The sequence below is a fragment of the Pipistrellus hanaki genome (assembly GCF_964339955.1).
Source record: "Pipistrellus hanaki genome assembly, chromosome: 7".
Lineage (NCBI taxonomy): Eukaryota > Metazoa > Chordata > Mammalia > Chiroptera > Vespertilionidae > Pipistrellus > Pipistrellus hanaki.
This window is the reverse complement of record NC_140509.1, coordinates 67041261-67054287: the sequence shown is the minus strand read 5'-3', so window position 1 is coordinate 67054287 and position 13027 is coordinate 67041261. Positions and strand designations below refer to the sequence as shown.

Below are 13027 nucleotides of genomic sequence, written 5' to 3'. Positions count from 1 at the left end.
GGAACAGAGATCACTGACTAGAGGGGTGGAGCCAATACAAGTCTATGAAAATTTGGGAATACATAATACCTTAGACAAAGGAGTTCGATCTCACTTGGCACTTTTGACTCTTATTGCTCTCTTTCCCTCTGGGTTTTCTCCTGCTTCCTTGCCCTTGCTGGTGTTCCTAATAGCTGCGTGGCACATAGTCATGCAGACACCACACGCAATGGACTGATGGACTGCAGCTGGGAACACAAACTAAGCTAGCCTGATGCTGGATTGGACAATGCTCCAACATAGAACAAAAACTCTGGGCCATGGCTTTGATCTTAGCCCTACTGAAGGCACAGCTGGAGTTTTTCCTTGGTGGGATGAAAGGAAATAGGAACTTGGAAACTAAGGGTTTAATTTCACAGAAATAAAGCTCTGTGGAAGGGCAGAAGCCTAACTTTGATGAGCCAGTTAGCAAACCCTGATGGGGCTCACATGGATCATACTTTTCCAACATTGTCTAATGTTTCACGTCCCTGACTCAACTGAGTCCCTGCTCAGCCCCTTCCCTCCTAATTCCCTTTAAAGATACCAAATCACCTCTTTCACTTATTGCAATAGTATATTATTAATATCTGTCTTTACCACTTTACTTAGTGTCTGACTTTATTTTTGCCTTCATATTTCTTTACAAAACACAGCATTTATTTCATTAGCTATTCATATTTCTATACCTCTTCTACTTGATCCCTATAAAAACATCTGAAAAAAAATATATCCCTTTTCTGACTAGCATTTTATATAAGTAGCAATAGCAATTTTTTTTAAATGTTAACAATTTTCTGAGTTTAACATGTTATTAGAAAGGTTGTCTGATTTTTTTTTTTTTTCATTTTGATTTTTTCTTTCAGAAAATGCTACAAACTCAGTACTCCAGCTCTCCCAGAACTCAGCAGAAGCAGCACAGAGATGCTGGGGATTGGGAATGATCACACCATGAGAGACTTCAAGGACTGTGAAGAGGAGTAGGGTTTTAAAAAAAAATGTAGTGATCTCAGTACAAGGGATCTGGGACATCAGTACACAGGTGAGAAGAGAGAATTCAACACTAGGAACCATGGGCCTGAAGATGAAAACTAAAAATAATGATGGAAACACTTGTGTGATCACAGATGATCACAGGTCTACATCCACCCAGAAGTTAAAACATGTTCACTATTGTTAATTTATAGCTGGTAAACACTGAATTATGCTGCAAATATCTGTCACTGACTGGTGGATATGTGATGTAATGAGAATGAGAACACTTGAATGAGTTTTCCAAGTTGAATTTATTCATTTATTGAAGAACAAGAGCTGCGTTCTTACTCTTATTTTAGGGGATAAAATGTTACTTATTTATAATAGTTATGCTAATAGACCTTAGCATAATAACCTTAGTTCCAGTTTCCCAGGAGGCCAACCCTATAAAAAGGATTTGAGAACAAGTAGTCGACCTGGCTGGTAAAGGGAACGCTATTCTCAGAGAATAGAGGTCAGGTAAGGAGAAAGGCAACCCAAATGGAGTGTTATCAAGCCAGCTACCACAGTGACAGGAGCTTAATCCGGCATGGGAAAGATGTACACTGTGTGCTTACCCAGTTCCTGACATGTCAGTGTAGATGTATGGCCTGGGGAATGGGCGACTGATAGTGACCTTGAGAGTAATTTTATTTATTTTTGCCGTTCTTACCTTGCAAGATGATGTCAGTCGATGTTGTTTCCCCATTTACCTTTTCCAACCCTCCCCCAATTAAACCCAAACATCCGAAAGTCTGGGATACTGACTTTCCAGCCAGAGGTCGTGCCAGTTGGCAACATCAACAGCCTCGGGCAGGTGCCACTCCGAGAGAGGCAGGTTCCTGCTAGCCATTCTGAGGGTGGGAGGATGACTCTAGTGTGAGCAATAGAACCTACCAAGGCCCATCCTGACCCTCAATGACAATAAGGAGCTCCAAACTCTTGCTTTCCTAACCCCCCTTTTCTCTCATATCTGTTGGTCAGACAACTCACTTTAGAAGGGAGAAGGAATCGTTAGATACAGTCTGAACATGATTTGCTTAATTCTCCTCTAAGCAACTTCCTGCTGTGCCATCCAGCCTTCCTATAGCACTTCCTGAGGGCCGGCCAATGTAACGTCTGCAGAAACATTTATAGTCATCCCTGCGGCCAACGAGATAATTCCCATTCTGTCAGTGGATGTCAAGAAGTGCCTCCCAACACATAAAAATATAAAGTAACTATAATTATTTTTGAAAAAAAAAAAACATTTTGGGAGGGATGGAGGCAGGAATGATTAGGAATTTAAACAATAATATAGTAACGCTAAGAAATGATTAGAAACTCTAAAATTGTAATAAGTTCTAGAGAAATGAGATCTCATATGTTTAGCTTGCTCTGTATAATACCTAGAATGGATAACGTATTTATTTTTAAGAGAAACTTAAGGCCACTATTGAAAAATAATGGTGAATTCCCACCTCTGCAGCAGTGTCCTAAAAAAATTTAACATTTATAGAATAACTACTATGTGTTAGAAATGCACACTTCTCATTTAATTAAACTTTTGTAATGACTATGACAACCCAATGAGATGGGCAATATTCTCCCATGTACAGATGAAGAAATCGAGACCTGGAGAACACAGGTAACTTACCAAGCCTCAGATGGCTCACAGGTGTCAGACCCGGTATTCAAACCTGTGGAGGGCAGCTACAGTGTTTGGACAGGTTCAAGCCTCGGACTAAGGAGAGGGCACAGTCCTCTCATGGCCACGTGCAGGTCCCAGCTTGGAGGGCAGGGCCCTTCCAGCACAATTATAGCCAACAGCTGTAGTTGTAAGCTTGAACCTATGGTCCGAACACCTGGCCCCACGTGCCTGAGTGATGGGGGATTGATAGAGTTCAGGTGCATGTAATTGAGGTTGAAACTTATGAGAATGTTGTAAACATCTTTTATATATATATATATATATATATATATATATATATATATATATATATATATATTTTATTGATTTTTTTTACAGAGAGGAAGTTGAAAGGTAAGTCGTTGCCTAGACTTTTAGAGACAAAAAATGCATGAAATGGGGTATAAGAATATGGCAGATTCTGCAAGCTCATGACTTTTGATTAGTTCCTCGAGTCTAGAGCTATTTGCCCCTCTGCCACCTTCTCCTGAACCCCACATATTTAAGACTTTTGCTGATCCATTTAGGTTTCCCATTCGGGCCTTCAGAATACACTGTTCTGCTTCACTGTAAATCCTTCAGTCAAGGTGACTGTGTGATTAAGGTCATAGAATCTTCGCCAAGCTTTGTGGCCTTGCTTGCTAATATTTGTTCATGTGAAAGAACTGTGTTTTGCTTTAATTATAGTATACCACCAGGTTATGCAAGAGACATATAGCCTTACCATCCAGTAAAATCTGGCAATTAATCTATCAAATGAATCTGTGATCAGTAATTAAACTGGCCTAGATAGTCTGCAATGAGGTGGAGGAGAATTAAAAGTCCATCCACCCTCATTCCATGGAGAGGGCCATATTTGATCCCTGAGCACTGCCCTTAATGTAGTGCCTTCTGCAAACCTCTGTGAGAACTCTTAACTGACCTTCAGGAGCTGGACAGAAAGCAATTCAGCCATTCAGGTCAAGGTCATCCTTTGGCAGTGTCATTCTTAAGACAGAGTTAACAACTTTATACCACTTCTAATTATAACTTGACTACTCACAAAGCTTTCAGTTTGCTAATGATTGCTCAACTTTAAAAATATAAATAAAAAAAGCCAAAATAGAAAATTGCTCTAATTTTAAATAAATCTATTGTATAAACCTGTTCAGAAGAAGCTGAGAAAAAATGTCCTTGAGGACAAATAAAGGGCAATTTGAAACTCAAGAATCAACCTGAGTGAAATTATGAGAAACCTAAAAGTAAAACTATGTCAAACACATTTGGTGTTTCATGCTGGATCGATTTAAACAAATAAAACCACTTTGTTAAATAGATCTTTTTAATATGATTATGTGTACATGGACAACTGGGTATAGGGAAAAACCCCAAATTAACATTTTAACAAATTACAGCTACTGTATTACTAAAGATGATATGCTTGGATTTTAAGGAAATAGTCCAACAAATGAATAGTCTCTCATTCAATCTAATAGATTAACCAATCTCTCTTTTAATAAAAACCAATACACTACAGTGGTAGAAGTTTACTTTTTTTATACACTCCACATAAAAACATGTTTTCACTCTCCTTCAATATTTAGTTATTCGTAGCCTCTCAAATGGTAAAATAAAATGGAATTCATATTAGTAAAAGAAAGTGCAAGTTTGTACAGCTAAGCTCAGCAGCAAAAGTGAAGAATGAAAAGTGAAAGCTGATGGATGCCACGCAGAAGGACATTCATAACGGTGTCCTGCAGTGTCCTGTGTGCCAAACACAGTCAACATCCCATCATTTTTCATTGCTCTTAAACGAGCAAAACCAAATTCTTTTTTTATTTAAAGAAATAGTAAGTCTTTACTCCCCTCCCCCCAACATAATTTGACATCAGGTAAGGCAAAGACAAGTCCCACCATCACTGGGGACAGCAGCAATACACAGACTTTGGAAATAACCCTGAATCATCAGTAACATTCTCTCATGGTAACATAAGGAATGAATCTAATAAATCAAATCTGCACTGTTGTCAGATTACTCTAATTTATTTGATTAGTTTTTCTGGAAAAACTTTATAAATACATTATTTAGGAGGACAGTAAATTATTTTCTTGCTCTGAAAAAATAATGTATATTATTTCCCCCTTCACATTTAAAAAATGTTTAGTATGCCTTTGGAAAAAGAGATGCAAGAATGTGACTGCTGTGTTTGCAGAATGTCCACGTACAAGTTGCATTTACAAGAACCTGGTAATCTGCCTATAATTTGCCTCTACAAATAGAGCTCTTTGCACTATTATTTAAACAAACAGGCTTGATTTAAACACCTCTCCTACTCCCTCTACTTGTAGAGCAAAGAGGTACTTGTTTTTCAAGTATTGTATTGTAAAAGGTAAATTTTTTGTGCCAATTTTACCTGCTAGCTTTTAAACATCAAAGTATCTATGTGAAAAGTCATGCCAAGTCAGCCCATTTCTTTTACAGAGGATGAATAAAAAACAACAACCCTTGATTTGCTAAAAGGAGCTCACGGGAAAAAGCCATTTAAAGTACGGAAGAACAGGAGCATTTCTTTTTTTCTATTGGCGAAAATTATTAGAAAAGCTATCCAGTCTGTTGTCTTTAGCTGGTTTTAATAAAGTCTTTGCAAAATGATGGTCAGAAATCTTTAGAAAACTGGAGGATGGGGGATGCTCCTTTATAGCATGGAAGGAATTTCTTTAATTGTAGAAATTCTTATAAGTTTCAGCTTTGGTTCTTCAGAAGAAATGCTCATATAACTTCTATATTAGGAGACAGGAAAAAAAAAGAACCGGTTAATATACTTATTTAAAGTCTTATTTAAAGAATACTCTGGTAATTATATCTTACATTTCTAAAACTTTACCATGCTCTAAGAATAGGCAATTTCATCAGGATCCACAATCACATATTTTAAATGAATTCTATCACCAATAGGAAAGCACATGTCCTTTACTTCAAGTTAAGCTTTCTCTGAGGTTAAGGACTTACATCTGTCTTTGTGTCCTTGGTAACTGATGCTTCCATCTACAAACATATGTTGGAGATTAAATAAATGTCTGTCAATAAATAGTCATGACCCCAAAAGAAACCTTACATCACTTAAACTCACAGACATTGGATTACTTTCTTAGGGAAGGTCTAGAAGGGTGGGCACAGTGAGAACCGAGTGACAGATAAATCAAAAGGTGATGATTTAAGGCCTGGCAAGTGAAGCAGAGAATCATCTCAGGTGTTCCTGCTTTCTCTGTGAAGCTGTACCAGCAGTATTTCTACCAACATGCAAGTAACCAGACTGTTCCCAGAGGCTTAACAATCAGAAAGTCAAACCTGGGATGGACCTTACGGCTGCCTTTTACAGTCTAGAAAAGTGGATCACTAAAATGAAGTTATACTCTGAAGCAATAGAGAAGCAAAAAAAAAAGACTTAGTTGGATAGGTGGTTCAATACTGGCTTTTTCAACAATTTAAAGTGGAAAGTATTTGTTATAAGTTCACCGATGGAATGTAAAAAAAAAAGAATTTGCCGAAACCGGTTTGGCTCAATGGATAGAGTGTCAGCTTGGAGACTGAAAAGTCCCGGATTCGATTCTGGTCAAGGGCATGTACCTTGGTTGCGGGCATATCCCCAGTATGGGGTGTGCAAGAGGCAGCTGATCGATGAGTCTCATCGATGTTTCTAACTCTCTATCTCTCTCTTTCTCTCTGTACAAAATTAATAAAATTATATCTATATATCTATCTCTCTCTCTCTCTCTCTATATATATATATATATATATAGATAGATAGATAGATAGATAGATAGATATAGATATAGAATTTGACTACAGATAATTCCTTCATGACTCCATCTAAACATGTTGAATTTGGCCAGCTCAGTTATTAATAGTATAATAAAGAGATGCTGGTTAATACATCAAAGTGATCTGCTGGGAAGAGAGGTTGATAGAATAAGAGATTTGATAAAAGATGGAGCTGGATTTATCCTACTTGTCTTTAGGATTTATGGGACCATGCTGTTGAGTTGCTATGACCACTAAGTTGGTAACTTTTTTAAAAAAAATATATATTTTATTGATTTTTTTACAGAGAGGAAGGGAGAGGGATAGAGAGCTAGAAACATCGATGAGAGAGAAACATCGACCAGCTGCCTCTTGCACACCCCCTACCGGGAATGTGCCAGCAACCAAGGTACATGCCCTTGACCGGAATCGAACCTGGGACCTTTCAGTCCGCAGGCCAATGCTCTATCCGCTGAGCCAAACTGGTTTCGGCAAGTTGGTAACTTTTGAGGTACTCATTTCCTTGAGTCCTGTAAAACTATTGATCTTGTACAAATACTTCAGATTTGTACAAATATTCTGTGATCCCATAGAAAGAGTAAAAGGGAGACACTGGCAGTTTTAATAACAGTTACAGTCACTCAACAAGGAATGGAATATTCTTGTGTTCCCAGTTCAGAATATGGTTCCATTACCTAACTCATAACTCTCTTCTTCTTCTTTTTCTTCTTTTTTTTTTTAAAACTATATTTTATTGATATTTTACAGAGCTGAGCCAAACCCGTTTTGGCCGTAACTCTCTTCTTACATGTAAAAAGGACAATAGTATATGGTCCAGGTTTCTTAACCCAAACAAGAGAAAAATAATGGGAGAACATGATGGCAATCTTCAAATATCTGAAAATCTGGGGAAGATGGAGAAAAAAAACACACAACTAGTTTCTCTAGTGGGCAGAACTAGCCCAATGGTCCCCAAGTTACGATCAGGCATTAAGTGTATGTCTTTATCTAACCCTTGCTGGGCAAAGGGTGTTGCATGCTGAATTTCCACATTGAGTGGGAGCCTAGCAGGGGCCTTAGAAATTGTCCAATACAACTCAAAATCCAATTTCTATGATCCCTGCACAAACTTGACTTTGTGGCTTATTTGGTCCATTGAAGGACAATGTGTGCCACAATCACACTGAAGGAGGTCCATGCCCTCTTGGGTGCCACATAGATCTGATGATTACTGAAGGGAATCCGGGGCAAGCTTACCTGCAGTTTGTTGTGTTTGAACACCATCCACCTGAGGCAGGGACCCAAGCGTCCCTTCATCCTCAAAGGCCAAAATTGGATTCAAAGGAATCTCAGGGTTCTCACTGTTGGCGACATCTAATCTGGATGCCTTAGATCCAATAGGTAAGTTTATGATTTCTTCAAAATTTTCATTCTCTAGAGAGACTCCATTTTCATTTGGCTGTTTTTCCAAATTGGGAGTACTGGGAAATTAAAAAAATCAAAATTAAAATGAATTCATGTTAAAACAAAAACACATTTCTTCTAGAAAAACAATAAAGATGCCCGTCCTAAGTATGTCACAAGGCACTGCAAGGTACTTGGAAAAATTATTTGTAAAAGAGCAATGAAAGAAAAACATAAAAATGTTACACAAACTCAGCGCATGATGGTGCTTTTCTGGTATTTCACCAAGGAGGGGAGAGGAGGTTTGGCATCATCGTAGTCTGCATGAGCACGCACATGCATGCACACACACGCACACATGCTTAACACCTGCCCTTCCAAGTACTTGGGCTGCCACTCCCATCCTCCTACTCTTCCCCAGTACCAATGGGCTTTCTGTAACCAGGGAAACAGTCCTGATTCTCATCCCAAAGAAATTTTAAGAAGTTTTGGCAAAAGATAAAGCAGAGAAATGCATCTGCAAAACCCTCATTCCTTGGCCATCTCAACTGCCTTGCCCTTGTAGGCGGCGTGTGCTAACAAGCTGCCATGGCAAAGCCAACCCCAGACTTGTGTCAACAGCTGATTTCATTTCCCCTTCCCACTCCTACCGGGCCACCCCACCCACTCTTACTTGTCAGCAATTAGAGGAATAATTGGGCCGTATGTTTTGGGTAAGCAATTATTAAATGTTCAGATGACACTGACCCGCAGAAACTAGAACACTGAAACTGAAATCACTAGGGTTATGCATCTGTGTATACTCTCAGAATAAGAGCACCAGCTTTTGAATTCCCTTTCTTTGTCCACTCTGGAGGTTGGAGCTGAATGCAAGCCTCTTAAAGCCTGTGTACTTCGCTTGTTCAGTCCAAAATCCAGAGAAAAGGGCTGGGACCATGGCAGCGATCTGATAGTCCAAACCACTTATTGTAGCTAGGGCCTTATTTTTTCTTAATGTTTATTATCATGTTATAACAAATAATTTATAAAAAGTGACAAATCTTTTTCTGTTTGCATGATAGGGGCTTGGGTATGTTACTTTTTTTTTTTTTTAATATATTTTATTGATTTTTTACAGAGAGGAGGAGAGAGGGATAGAGAGCTAGAAACGTCGATGAGAGAGAAACATCAACCAGCTGCCTCTTGCACACCTCCTACTGGGGATGTGCCCACAACCAATGTACATGCCCTTGACTGGAATTGAACCTGGAACCTTTCAGTCCGCAGACCAACGCTCTACCACTGAGCGAAACCCGTTTCGGTGGCATGTTACTTTTTAATTAGGCAAACACACACACACACACACAAAAAAAAAAAAAAAAAAAAAAAAAAAAAAAGAAAGAAAGAAAGAAAGAAAGAAAGAAAGAAAGAAAGAAAGAAAAGACCCTCTAAATACAATGATAAACTCCTCAGATTTGGAGGAAAACCATTAGGTTAAACACCAAAGTTACTACAAATCCCTTACTTGAGAGAAGAAACATTGGATTGAAGTGATAGCCCCATAGGGCTAAGAACAGCATAACATCTCTTCTGGGGTATTAGGACAGTAAGATAGTAGCCTGTTATACCCATGAGTTTTTAGCTTCTGGAATAGAGATTCTCAGCTGGGCGTGGAAGAATCAGAATGACCTGAGAGATTTAAAGAAATTTCCTGCCTCACCCCTTGTGTTTACACATTTATCCTTTGTTTCCTGTTCTAAAGCAAGTTTCCTATTCACAAAAAAAACACTCTCCTCTATTAATGGGCACTTCCCTCTATAAAAACTCTCTTCAAAAAGGGCTTCTGGAGAAGAATCATCCTTGCTCAGGTTTACATATTTCTTTGAAAGCTGGCCAGAATTTTGGTAACACCAATCCTCTTCAATTCTACCTGTTGTTAGTGGGGGGCCTGTCAGGCAAGGGTAATGGTCTTCAGGCTTTAAGAGGATTGCACACCAAAAGCTGAGAGCCAAAGAAACCAGAGAGGTTAGACATGTGACTCAGGACCCTCAAGGTCAGGAGTGAACGTCAGGGAGTTTCTCTGCTCCAGGAACTGCTGCTTCTGCCAGCTACAAAAGCAACCTGAGGAGGCCATTACCACATCTCTGGGGGTGGGTATGGCGAGTGTAACCTAGTTCACAGCATTCATTTATTTTTCTTGAAGAGAAAGCAAACCAATGTATTATTAGGTACAGGAGACGTTAGGAAAAGCGAAACTTATCCCATTCTGAACTAAAGGTATTCATTCTGAGTGGAATTTTCTAGTGAAAACAAACCGGACCACAGTGCTGATAGCATTTGTCACGGTGGATTTCCACAGAGTACGGACCACATCAAGGTGTTTGGAAGGGGCCCTGGGAATGTGCAATTTGTGATTTAATTCACGGCGGGCAAGCTGGAGGCATCTGTAACTACATTGGGTGTGTAGTAGGGTATTTAAGGCATATGTTGAATCATTCTGAAGATTGTGGGATGCTTCATTAAACATAATGCACTGAGGTGGAAACTATGACTTGGATAAGTGATTTCAAGGTTACCTTGAAATTGGGAATAAAAAAACATAATAGATATGACTTACTTGTAATTTTAAAGTCTTTAACAGGTTTTCAGGTGCAAAACTTTAAAAATGAGGGGATGTACACAAACAAAGCGAATGTGTACTCATGAGTAAGAAACTGCCTTAGGGAAGGGTATTAGAGGGAGGTATAAGTAGGTCCTTCTCTAGATGGAAGAATATGAGTGGCAGAGAGTCCAACGATCGGTGCTAAGACTGCTTTAATAATAATCTAGAAGGTGTGCAGGATGAAAATGTAGGTATGCAAATAAAGTTTATAAGAATAACCCCTTGAGTATAAGAGGAAAAGTCATTCAACACAGGCAAGGTAAAAGCAGTGAGATTAAAGAACTCTACAATGAACCATCCTTAAAAGATAGTGAGCTGTCAGTCACAACGGAAGTAACAGATCTTGGAATCACTGTAAACTGTTTCCTGGTGACATTGATTTCTTGTTTCGATGGTGAAAACAAGACTAATAAAATGTGAGGCATAGAAAGATGGGATACCAGATACAACACAAGAGCATTTTTCTACAATGTCACAGTGCAGCTACACCCCGTCAGTGTACTGTGTGTCTTTTGGACACGGCACCTTAGAGGCATAAATCAGCATGTGTTTGTGCACTTCTTTTGATGTATTTGTTAATACAAGAGTTGATGCAAAGTGAAAATATAGATTTTTCTAGATTGCTATGGAGAAATTTAAGGGAGATAAATTTAAAAATAATGAAGGGAGGCAGAGTTTCTTAGGCTACAAAGTTTGTGTCCCAAGCAAAGGAGAATAAACTTAGCAAGCACAGTAAGCATTCACTACAGGCCAGGGTCATTCAGTAATGGGTGATGTTTTTCTAACTGATGTCCAAGTCTCTACGAATTTTTACAAATTTATGTTTTTTACTGGTAATTTTTTTTAAATCAACAGAAGAATAGTATGATGATAAACAGGGCTGACTGTCACAAAGTTGAGTCTTATTGCATGATTTAGTGCTCCATTTTGCATTTGTACTCCAGAGTATACTGATAAGAGGCGGTATCAGCTTAGGTGCAAGGGCTAAGGACAAATGAACTAGGTTCACTGGGTAAATAAACATTGTGTTAGTGCCAGGTAGAAAAGTCAAGTGCCGTCATGGCACACTATCTGAGGAGACCTGAGGTTTTAGAGCAGATTAAATAGAGAAATGCAATGGGTGGAATGAATCATCAGCAAATCACGGTAGCATAAACATCCCTAAAGCAAAAGGGCTTGGTCAGTACCACATGTATAAGGTTGACTTAATTCTGGAAAAATAGCATTCTTCACAATGACTTGTTGAATTTGAATGTTCTTGGTCTAAGCAGTGTTATTTTATTTTTAATACTCTCCCTAGAAAAAGTTTTACTGATTGTAGAGAGGAGAAGGGAGAGGAAAAAAAAGAGAAAGATCGATGTATGAGAGAAACATCTATCGGCTGCCTCTCCCATGCTCCCCCACTGGGGATCGAATCCACAAGCTAGACATGTGCCCTGACCAGGAAATGAACCAGAAACATTTCAGTGCATGGGACAATGCTCCAAAAACTGAACCACACTGGCCAGGGCTAAGCAGTGTTATTTTTAACTTCAATTTGTGATTTGTTGTTTTGGCTTTCCAGATAGATAATAGCTATCAATTTTTTAAGCCTAAATTTACATTTGTAAAAATAAAATAGCTCTCAAATAGTTTCTTTTTTCCTTTAAAGGGGAGACACACTGGAGCCAAAGGATTAAATTTGTTAAGGTGATTTTTGTATTATATCCCAATGTTTATATTTGGATACTAATCTGGATCTGCCTGTATTGTTAGGTGAAAGAATAGAAAAGGCATATGCTTGTATTTCTCCTAGTTGTTTGACAGGGATCATCTTACATGCTTGACACATGGCAGTTTATTACTTGGGTAAAGATGGATGACACCATTAAGTTCACAGTACTGTTTGTTTAAATTATAAATTGTGTGTGGAGGAGGCTAAAAAAAAATATAATTCTATTATCTATATTATTTTACATAGTAAATTTATGTTTCAGGTTCTTTTTCTTTTTTTAAAAAAATATATATTGTATCGATTTTCCACAGAGAGAAAGGGAGGGGGATAGAGAGCTAGAAACGTTGATGAGAGAGAAACATCGACCAGCTGCCTCCTGCACACCCCCTACCGGGGATGTGCCCGCAACCAATGTATATACCCTTGACCAGAATCGAACCTGGGACTTTTCAGTCCACATGCCGACGCTCTATCCACTGAGCCAAACTGGTTTCGGCTGTTTCAGGTTCTTATATAATGATTAGTAACTTGGTGATTTTACCTTTGAAGGCAGTCAGTTAATGTTTAAATTAACTTAGGTTACACAGTGGCTTAATAGGCCTATTCTTTATCATAATGATGGCGTTCACTCTGTGATGTTTTTCATTCCTTTCTAAGAATCTCTGAAATTAATGAATTGAACATAAATTACAGCAGGTGGAAACAAATATTTTATCTGAAGAACAAACTATAACTAAAGGAATAAAGTATCATTTAATATACATGTTAGGTAATTATGACAATAAA

General features: G+C 38.4%; 1 protein-coding gene across 15 annotated transcripts in view; it reads right to left on the bottom strand.

The window, feature by feature from the left end:
* Window positions 1-3983: 3983 nt before the first annotated feature.
* The window catches only part of MAP7 (microtubule associated protein 7), a 140077-nt gene continuing 131033 nt past the window's right edge, over window positions 3984-13027 (bottom strand). For 14 of the 15 annotated variants that reach the window (XM_084890675.1, XM_084890676.1, XM_084890677.1 and 11 more), the window contains 2 exons: window positions 7740-7963; window positions 3984-5461 (listed from right to left, as the gene is read on the bottom strand). In XM_084890675.1, the coding sequence (XP_084746801.1) occupies window positions 5451-5461; window positions 7740-7963 (235 nt within the window). In that variant the 3' untranslated portion in view covers window positions 3984-5450. Of the gene's footprint in view, window positions 5462-7695; window positions 7964-13027 lie in introns of those variants that run through there. The other variant, XM_084890672.1, reaches the window with a different exon arrangement.